General features: G+C 39.9%; 1 protein-coding gene across 1 annotated transcript; it reads left to right on the top strand.

Annotated features, from left to right (window-relative positions):
- Positions 1-3,788: 3,788 nt before the first annotated feature.
- On the top strand, positions 3,789-10,130 carry LOC134209105 (uncharacterized). Its single transcript, XM_062685083.1, has 5 exons — positions 3,789-5,346; positions 5,480-5,874; positions 5,965-6,230; positions 7,334-8,091; positions 9,765-10,130. The coding sequence occupies exons 1-5, from the start codon at positions 4,588-4,590 to the stop codon at positions 10,128-10,130; spliced, it is 2,544 nt and encodes an 847-aa protein (XP_062541067.1). The 5' UTR covers positions 3,789-4,587.
- Positions 10,131-11,170: the final 1,040 nt, after the last annotated feature.

The following is an 11,170-nucleotide window of genomic DNA, read 5'->3' as shown; positions in this document are numbered from 1 at the left end:
ACTTCGTTCCAGTTATATAAGTAAGATCTGAATCAATGGACATTTTTTGTGCTTATTTTAACCGTTAAAAAAAACCTGGGTGTAATTTAAATGGGATGTACCGAAAATTGTCCCATTAGATCACAGTGAATTCAAGAACAGTTCTGTCAGTGCCCAAATTACATTACCGATATTCTTGTTCACGTTCGAATGCACTTTCAAATGAAAGTTTATGCGCATTCTCGTTTAAGCCAGTGAAATCTAATGGGGAAATGGTTCGAACGAATGGGATTCGTTCGAAAGTATCAGTCGTCCTTAAACAAGAATACGGGTGATTTACAAATTCGTACGAAAACGGCGTAAACGAGATTGCATTCGTTTGAACGTCAACAAGGGTAAGGAACATAGTGATGTGAGAATCGCTAATTTCGTGCTATTACATTCAATTTAACTAATCAAATGAAATCCATCAACAGTTTTTACTTTTTTTTGTGTGTCTCTAACCAATATCTACTTGTCTAGTAAGTTTCAAACTTATATTTAACAGGTCCGGCATTTACGATGACGATGAGTGCGTCAATAACATTGTGAACCATGCCATGTTACTGATTGGTTATACCCCTAAGTATTGGATTCTCAAAAATTTCTGGAGCAAGTTGTGGGGAGAGAGTGGCTACATGAGAATGGTTCGTGGCAAAAATATGTGTGGTCTCTCCAATTATGCAGCCTTTTGTACTATAAAATAGGTGATACTACATGTGTGAGTTAAATATTGTTTAATACGTTGTAAAATAAATTATTCAGTTCGTATACTCAGCAAGTTATTCATTATCCAACAGGACATACCCATAGCCGGGTGTCCTACGAAAGGCTGAAACACATAAGGATGAATGCTCATAAGGCTGAACTCAAAAGGCTGAAATCTTGAAAGGCTGAAACGTATCGAAAGACTGAAATTGATGGGATGAAATGAATCCCAACCATGCGATATGTTGTACCAACTATGTTGATTGGTTGGATAGTGAATAATTGATAAAGAATAGAGAATAATGAATAAAGAAGAATAAAAAATAAAGAATAATGAATAAAGAATAATGAATAAAGAATAAAGAATAAAGAATAAAGAATGAAGAATAAAGAATAAAGAATAAAGAATAGAGAATAAAAAATAAAGAATAAAGAATAAAGAATAATGAATAAAGAATAAAAAATAAAGAATAGAGAATAAATGATAAAGAATAAATAATAGAGAATAAAGAATAAAGAATGAAGAATAAAGAATAAAGAATAAAAAATACAGAATAAAAAAAGAATAAAGAATAAAAAATAAAGAATAAAGAAAAAAGAATAAAGAATAAAAAATAAAGAATAAAGTATAAAGAATTAAAAAATTTACAGAGACAAAGGAAGAAGGAAAGAAGAAGGAAGAAGGGAGAAGGAAAAAAGATGAAAGATTGAAGAAAGAACAGAAGAAGGAAGAAGGAGAAAATAAGATAAAGATGAAAGAAGAAATAATGATGAAGCAATAAGAAACAAGGAAGAAGGAAGGATGTTCTATGTTACCGCCATCGGAAGTGACAATGGGTCATCGCTCTCTACGGCAGTCTGGAGGTCGTAGAGAAAAATCGTTCAAAAAGGTCTCTTATATTTTAGTCTTCTTGCCCTCAGATACATTCAATGCATTCTACAAGCATTCATTCAGTGACCCATTCTCACCCCCATTTGACCCATTGTCACCCCCGACGACAGTACCTCAAAATTTTATGAGCTGTATAGACTACAAAATAAGAATTCCGTATAAAAATTGAAAGACAACAAGAAGTCTCAAGAAGGTTGCGCATCATTTTAGAGTGTGCCCCTTTTAACGTCAAATGTGAATTCTGCCACTAATATTGGTTTCTCACGATTTGTCAGCCTTTCGATTTTCAGCCTTTTGTTATTTCAGCCTTATGTAAGATTTTTACTTTTCAGCCTTTCGTGTTCAGCCTTACGAGTTTTCAGCCTTATGTGATTCAGCCTTTCGTGGAAGACCCCCATAGCCATGTAATACATTATTACTTTTCTACTTACTGTACTTTTTAAGTAGTCGATGAATTCGTCTACTATGGATCCTTGATAACAGGTGATTTTTATTCATTTATTATCAAGCTAGTGCAGTGCATATAGAGACTTCTCCATTCAGCTCGGTCCATGGCTGTAAGTCGCCAACCACGAAGTCGTCCTCCACCTGATCGATCCACCTTGCTCGCTGTGCACCTCGCCTTCTTGTTCTCGTCGGATCGTTGTCAAGAACCAGTTTCACCGGATTCGCGGTGTGAACGATGGATGGTTCTCTCCCAACAGCTGATGCAACTCGTGGTTCATTCGCCTCCTCCACGTATCGTCCGCCATCTGCACCCCACCATAGATGGAACGCAGCACTTTCCTTTCGAAAACTCCATGTGCGCGTTGATCCTTCACGAGCATCGTCTATGTCTCGTGTCCGTAGAGAACTACCAGTCTAATAAGCGTTTTGCAGATAGTCAGTTTGATACGGCGGCGAACTCTATTCGATCGGAGCGTTTTGCAAAGTACAAAAGTAGAGTATTGTGGTATCTAACATTATATTTGAGGATAGGCAATTTAGTGTGTAAAAAGATAAATAAAGAAATGGAAGACATTTTCACGTATTTGAATAAAGAGTAATTATAAATAGAGAAATACATGGATGTTACATTGGCGATCCTGCCTATTCGAACAAATTGAAAACGGGATTTCGTTTATTATATTTGGTAAGTTGGAATCGATGAGGAATGTTAAAGTGAATCATGGAATTTCAAGGATTTCTTGGAAGAGATATGTATTGAGATGAATGAGTACACGCCTCGTCTTGTATATATATATAGATGAATTTCCCTAAAAGCGTATTTCTTTTTCTTTTGCCGCACATTTGAACGTGAGGAGTTCAGTGGCGTTTTGAGCAAGAGTTTTCAGTTGGACGCATCTAAAGGTTTTAATTTTGGGTGTCCCACAGGAAAAAGCGGGTTTCTCCAATTATCTTCTCCGACCTCACTAGCTGTTAGTTTGGGTGTTTGAATAGAGAAGCATGTATATATCATTGTGTTGGAATAGCTGAAGAGTATGCATTTAAAAAAGGAAAGTAGAAAAGAAAATAATAAAAAAAAAAATAATATTAAAATACATTGATCTTGTTTAAAAAAAACTGTTACCAGAAAAGCAAAAAAAAAATCTTGCGCTGAGTTAAGTTCAAAGCCAAGTAAACAAAAACGTCTATTGCGCTGGGTAAAGCTCAAAGCCAAGGAAAAAAAATCTTGCGCTGAGTTAAGCTCAAAGCCAAGTAAACAAGAACGTCTTTTGCGCTGGGTAAAGCCCAAAGCCAAGGAAAAAAAAAAAAAAATTCTTGCGCTGAGTTAAGCTCAAAGCCAAGTAAGCAAGAACGTCTTTTGCGCTGGGTAAAGCCCAAAGCCAAAGAGAAAAAAAAATCTTGCGCTGAGTTAAGCTCAAAGCCAAGTAAGCAAGAACGTCTTTTGCGCTGGGTAAAGCCCAAAGCCAAAGAGAAAAAAAAAAAATCTTGCGCTGAGTTAAGCTCAAAGCCAAGTAAACAAAAACATCTTTTGCGCTGGGTAAAACTCAAAGCCAAGAAAAAAAATCTTGCGCTGAGTTAAGCTCAAAGCCAAGTAAACAAAAAAAAGAAAAAGTTGGCAACGCTGTTCAAACTAATGCTGACGGAAAGTTGATGATTCTTTTTTTAACGTGTAGAATGACATTTAATTTGAGCTGCTCGAAAATCTCAATTCTCAAATCGAAAAATAAAATAGAGGATAAATCCGTTTTGAAAGTAAACGAGGTTGTGAACGCTAGAAACAACGCGCATAATTTTCTATACAGAAGAAGTTCTCCTTTGTGGTGATACGGTGAAGTAAAATAATGTGTATTATCAATATAGTATAAATAACACATGAAGTAATATTTATCCCACAGAAATGAGTGGTTGTTGGGAAGAAACGGACGTTTTGCCTAGCGGTGGTGAAGATGCAGAAGTCCACCAGGCAAAAGTGCCTAGATACGATGATAGGGCGAACGGGCTACGCAAGTTGCGAAAGATGAAGAGAAGCAAAACAACAGAATGGCTGTCAGGTTCTTGGCCATTGAGGCAATTTGATGGATCATTACCTACTAATAAAAGAAAGGCGGAGTGGATGCGATATCGCGATCAGTTCGAGCGTATACAGTGATCGTTCGCTAATTGGGGCACGACCTCACCCCAACTAGCGAATGCCGTTCGCTAATTGGGGCGGTTTGACAAACGTCAATGTTGTTTACTTTTTGCATTGAACAAAAGAAAATTTTACGCGCCAGAAAATATCGATCCCGCCAAACACGGAAACAAAACGTCAACGCGTTTTTGACATCACATTCTGACGTTTAGCTGCTTTTTAATTGGGTTTCGCCCCAATTAGCGAACCCCCAACTAAAAAGCGCCCCAACTAGAAAAACCCCAATTAGCGAACGTTCACTGTAGTCTCTTGCAAGCCACCAGTCGATGAAGAAACCAAGCTAACAGGGTTAAAGATATTCGCCGGCGATTACTTGCTGAGCATTATTGAGATGCAGCAAAAATCGGTGCCAGATTCATCAAGAGAGGTGTACCGGGCTACGATCAAGGCACTTGATAAATACTTCAGTCAATCATGCGATGTTGTGAAAGAACGTATGAAATTCAGAGAGCTAAGAATGAAATCATCGGAGTCGTTTCCTGATTTTGTACTTAGATTGGAGACGCAAGCAAAGTTTTGCGATTTTGGACGGGAACAACGCGAGGAAGAATTTGTACAAGCTCTCCTGCGACGATCTGTTCCGGGTATTTCTGAGAAGTTGTACGAAATGTCGGATTTCTTCGAAAATGATTTGGAACGCATTGTCAATCACGGAAAACATCTAGACTACATCAGAACAGAAGCTGTAGAATCAAAGGTAACGCATGAGCAAGGTCAAATAAACGATGAGCCGGAACGTGATGTATCCAATGTCAAAGCAGTCAACGCTATTCATACGGGAAGAAAGAGTTTCAGGAGTGACCATCACGATCGTGCCAAGTATGTGGACGGACGCAACGGCTTAAGTGAGACTAGTACTCGGAAACGACCATGGGACAACAGACAGTCGGCGCGGCAAGCTTGCCCTAAGTGTGGTAGTGTCCACGGTCCGAGAGATTGTAAAGCTTTTCGTGCGAAATGTTACAATTGTGGCAAGCTGAATCACTTTGCAGAATTTTGTTATTCGTCACGGAGATGGAAGAACGCACGATACCGCCTGAATGCCGATTTAGGAGAGGACATGAAAAAGGAAGCTGGAATAATTAACCAGGTAGATAGCATTTGATTTACTTAATGCTAAGTCGAAACATTAACTAAAAAAATGGTTTGATACAGAAATAAACAATTTTTATACACTATTCGTATTAGCTCACATATTGGTTTTACTTTATACATCGTTACAGCTGATTACAAAGGAAACTAAATCATTGGCTGGCAAATGGGATCAGAGATTTGTCTACTGTACGATCGGTATTCAACGTATTCGATTTTTAGTGGACTCAGGTGCAACTGTCAACACAATCTCTACTTGTGAGTGGGATTTAATCAAACGAAAATGCCGAACCGTGCTACAGGACGTCGTAATGCATCCAGAAGAAGTTTTAAAGAGTTATGCCAATAATTGTCCTTTAGAAGTAATATGTTCCTTCCGGGCGTATGTTAGTGTTGCTGATAGTTCTGGACAGGCGCTTCTTGCTACTTTTTTTGTCGTGAAAGGAACCCAGCTGTCCCTGCTTGGTTACGATACGGCACATGATCTCAACCTAATTCAGATCGGTCGTGATTTGGTTAATAAGAGGTACGGCCTAGTTGAACTTATGATAATATTTTTGAGTCGTGCTCTGCATGCATTAATCAATTCGGGGGTATTTTGTTTTTCACACGATAGGCCTATAAATGCGATCGTTCTTGACGAAACCACTACACTAGATAAAATCGGCAGAGAGTTTCCTAAAATTCCAATTTCTGGCGTACGATTCAGGATTGATGAATCAATCACGCCAAAACAGATCGTGCGATATAACATTCCGAAAGCTTTTGAAGTGGCTACGAATGAAAGGCTAAGGCACATGGAGAATGAGGGAATTATAGAGAGAGCCGATAAAGAACAGGATGTCATTTCGTACGTTTCGCCGCTGGTACTTGTTCCAAAAGGTAACAATGATTTTCGTATTGTGGTGGACTATCGACAAGTAAACAAGGCGATAATTCGTGAGCCTTATCCGATGCCATCTCTCGAAAAATTTGGACCGAAATTCCGTGTGGGGACGGTGCGTTATTCTTCACCAAGCTAGATCTGAAGGATGCGTATTTTCACGTTGAGCTGCAGGAGGAGGTGCGGCATTACACCACTTTTATGACCGCGAATGGTCTTATGCGGTTCAAAAGGCTGCCATTCGGGCTCTCCTGCGCTCCGGAATTGTTCCACCGAGTTATGGAGCGACTGTTGATCAACTGCTAAAACCTCATTATTTATTTTGACGATATTCTGATCTTCGCGCTCACTTTAGAGGAACTGGAATCACTTGTTGCGGATGTGAAAAGGGTTTTGAACAACAACAATTTAACAATAAACGAGAAAAAGTCAGTGTACAATCAAACATCGGTGGATTTTCTGGGTTTCAATATTGACGGAGCCGGAATACTACCGACGAGTAACAGAATTACGGATATCCAAGATTTCAAGAATCCAAGAGATACATCAGAAGTTCGTAGCTTCTTGGGAATGCTAACATTTATTAGCCCGTTTATCCTGAATTTCTCTCACAATACGAAGCCGCGGCGCGATTTATTGAAATCCAAATCCCGATTTGTTTGGAATGACGAACATCAGAAGGCGTTCGATGATCTCAAAAATGCAGCCCAAAGCGATTTGATCAAAAGAGGATATTTTGATGTTAGAGACAAAACGGTATTGTATACGGACGCGTCTCCTTGGGGCCTTGGAGCTGTCCTTGCACAGGTGAAGGAAGATTCTGAGGTCTATAGAATTATCGCATGTGCATCAAAGAGCTTGACAAGCGCAGAATGTCGATATCCTCAGCTGCATCGCGAGGCGCTCGCTATCGTATGGGCAATGGAGCGATTTGCCTACTATCTTCTTGGGATACACTTCGAGCTTCGTTCTGATAGTGAGGCTTTAATGTTTATGTTAAAAGGAAATAAGCGTAAAGACGTCGGAAAAAGAATCATGTCTAGAGCGGAGGGTTGGCTACTCCGCACGGATCACTTCTCTTTCAACTTCGAACATGTTGCAGGTAGCGACAATATAGCCGATGCTGCTTCGAGGATTGGTAGTCGGCGGGATAATCAACAGTTTGGGGTTGACAAAGAACCACATGAATTGTGTCACGTTACTGCGAATCCAGGAACTATTAGTGATCACATGTTGGCGTTGACAAACAAGCAGGTTAGAGATGAGACCCTCGACGACGCAGAACTGCAAGCTGTGATGTCCTACTTAGGAAATGGGGAAAAATGGCCTAATGAGATTTCAAGCTATCAACCATTCCAAGGGAACTTTTATATCCAAGGAGACGTTTTGATGAAAGACGAGAAAATGGTTCTTCCAATAAAGCTACGCATGAGAGCGTTACGTGTAGCTTATCGAAGCCATCCTGGTATGTCCACGATGAAAAACATTCTACGGCAAGGTTTATGGTGGCCCGGCATGGATCGGGAGATCGAAAACTTTGTGAAAAGCTGTCCGGAATGCCAGTTGGTCACTGTGTACAATCGCCCACCACCAATCACGATGACCGAGTTACCTAACAATGCGTGGGACTATGTTTCAATGGATTTTTCTACAGCATCCGAGCTGCATAACTGGAAAGCATTGGTTCTTACGGATAATTATTCGCGTTTCTTGGTTGCTATCCCTATGGACAAAACTGATTGCGAAGCTGTTAAACGGGTTTTAAAAAGGGTATTTGATACGTATTATATACCGAAGACCATGAAGGCGGACAATGGCCCACCTTTTAATAGTGCGGAACTCAAAGACTGGCTTAAAGAAGTATGGGGGATTAAACTAATACACAGTACTCCATTGAACCCTACGGAAAATGGGTTGGTCGAGCGTAGCATGCAAGGAATTAATAAAATCACAGCAATAGCTAAAATCGGTAAACAAAATTGGAAGGATGCACTTGCCGATTATGTTACAGCTTACAACTCATGGCCTCATCATGCTACAAAAATTCCTCCTGCGGAGCTAATGTTTGGAAGAGCTGTAAGAGGTCTGTTACCAAACGTACGCACAGATACTACACTGAAAGAAGCGTCATGGTAATATTGACCGAATCGAGGGTAAAATTAAAAACATTTTACCACTTGATTTGTGCAGACCGTTTGAATCAACCATAACTGCAGTTGATTTTACTATGAAGCTTTTTTTGACATTCCGCCTGGTTGACCGTATATTGTTGTTAAATATACCATGTGCAGCTGTAAACATTGTAGTAGATTTTACCATTTTACTATACGCATTGAATGATCGTAGTAATATTAACAACAAATATTTTTATTTCGATTCAGATTAAATGATTTATGGAGATTTGTGTTTGTTCTATTTTATTTGTTCATTCTCACTGGTTGAATATTTATTATTTCACATTGAATAACAATATTCCGTTTGGAGGAGCGGCCAGAGTACATTCAAAATCTACATAATCACAGAATTTCATTTCATTTTGATACGGATCCTGTTAAGATTGCTTCTCCTCTGCGGGAAAGGATCTCTTTGTCGAACCAGAGGATAATGATACCGCATAGAATAAACCACCTGCCAGGCCATTTCGCTGCATGAGTGGCCATTCCGATGCTCATTGAAATCGAGGTGGAGATTGCAGGTGCAAAATCTTCCTGTGAATGTCTGGTTCCAAATGCCGAGGGAACCCTTGAAAAAGTTGTAAACATTCGTTTGTCTTATCAAGAAGTACACAATCTACTTACCTGGCAAACCAAGAAGACGTTTTCATGTTTAATAATTTAATTGAAAAATCTCTGAAACCCGAGACAAACACGTTTAAAATGGAGACATTTCTATAGAATGTTCGAAGGAGTTAACTACCAGAGACTGTCGAAAATACTATTTTATTATTGACATTTCATAGTAGAATCAAAATAATTTTAGTTAAAATAAGAATTACTTTAGTTAATATTACTATGTTCTGATATAGTAGAATTGAACATGTTTGCGCTGTTAAGTTTACCACAAGATTATTTTCAGTGTATGAATACAGGCGATGGGGAACTACGCGATCGAGATCAAACCACCAAATTCATTCGTAATACTAGAGAAGATGTGCGGCGGGCTTTAAAAAGGCGGGCCCTCCTTAGCCGTGCGGTAAGACGCGCGGCTACAAAGCAAGACCATGCTGAGGGTGGCTGGGTTCGATTCCCGGTGCCGGTCTAGACAATTTTCGGATTGGAAATTGTCTCGACTTCCCTGGGCATAAAAGTATCATCATGTTAGCCTCATGATATACGAATGCAAAAAAATGGTAACCTGGCTTAGAAACCTCGCAGTTAATAACTGTGGAAGTGCTTAATGAACACTAAGCTGCGAGGCGGCTCTGTCCCAGTGTGGGGATGTAATGCCAATAAGAAGAAGAAGAAGAAGAAGATGTGCGGCGCCATGCTCTAAGTTCACAGATCAGGGTGGGAGATGTTGTGTTGGTCTCACAGTTGAAAAGAGATAAGGCAGATACGCCATACAAAAACACATTACATAAAGTAGTGCAGTTGACAGGTACTGGTCGTGCTACCATAATGGATATGGCTACGAATAAAACATACGACCGTAGCGTTAAACTGTTGAAAAAGTTTGTAAGACACACGACCGAAGAGGCTGAAGAATTATGCACATCGGAGGAGGAAAGACCAGGGGAACAGAAATCGGAAGGGGCGTCTAAAGTGGATGCTGTAGTTCCCGATAACCAGGCGCAATCACCAACGAATAAGGATGGTCTCGTGGTATGTCGTAATCCTCGAACAATACGGAAGCCAAAACGATTCATTGATGCAGTAACGCTTGAGCTGGATGAAAACTAGTGACTCTTTGTGACAAATGAAATATTATGTGAATATATATTTTCGTATCTTTATTGCAAGGGGAGGATGTGGTATCTAACATTATATTTGAGGATAGGCAATTTAGTGTGTAAAAAGATAAATAAAGAAATGGAAGACATTTTCACGTATTTGAATAAAGAGTAATTATAAATAGAGAAATACATGGATGTTACAAGTATGATGGCGCAAGATGGGTCGCCTAAGGCGAACCCTGCATATCTCAAAACAGAAACATTTTAATTCAACTTTTCAACATTTTACTTATGGATCCTGTACACCTCCGGTGATGCAAAGGGCCGACTTGAAAGATCTCCATCCTGAGCGTTGCCCGGCTATCGCTTTAACCTGTTGCCAGGTTAGATTTCGGTCGACTTCTTTTATTTCTTTATAGAGGCTTCGCCGCCATGAACCTCTGGGTCTGCCTCTACTGCGATGTCCCGCTGGGTTCCAGTCTAATGCTTGTTTACAGATTTCGTTTTCGTCCCTACGTAGAGTGTGGCCGACCCAGCTCCACTTCCGATCCTGAATTTCTGTTGCTATCGGCCTCTGGTGACAACGACGATGGAGCTCGTTGTTTGAGATCCAGTTGTGAGGCCACCAGGCCAGAATTATATACCGCAGGCATCTGTTAATGAACACCTGCAGCCGTTGAGTGTTCTCCACTGATACACACCATGTTTCGTTAGCGTATAACAGTACAGATTTCACGTTAGAGTTGAAAATTCGTATTTTGGTGCGTTCACTTATCTGCCTGTTTTTCCAGATATTTCTTAAACTCGCAAAGGCAGCCCTTGCTTTCTTGATCCGTGCGCCTATGTCGATCTTTGTACCGCCGTCTGACGCCATTTGGTTACCAAGATATTGGAAGCTTTCAACATTCTCCACTGGTTGCGTGAAACTGGAAGGAGTCCGTGTTTACATCCAACGATTTGGTTTTGTTGACGTTGATGACTAAACATGCCGAAGAGAAGCGCTCGGCAAGGTCGTTGAGCTTACTCTTGTTGAGAATTTTTCTTCCA

The sequence above is a fragment of the Armigeres subalbatus genome, chromosome 2 (genome assembly GCF_024139115.2).
Source record: "Armigeres subalbatus isolate Guangzhou_Male chromosome 2, GZ_Asu_2, whole genome shotgun sequence".
NCBI lineage: Eukaryota > Metazoa > Arthropoda > Insecta > Diptera > Culicidae > Armigeres > Armigeres subalbatus.
The sequence above is the reverse complement of the archived record's forward strand: the minus strand, read 5'-3'. Positions and strand labels throughout refer to the sequence as shown.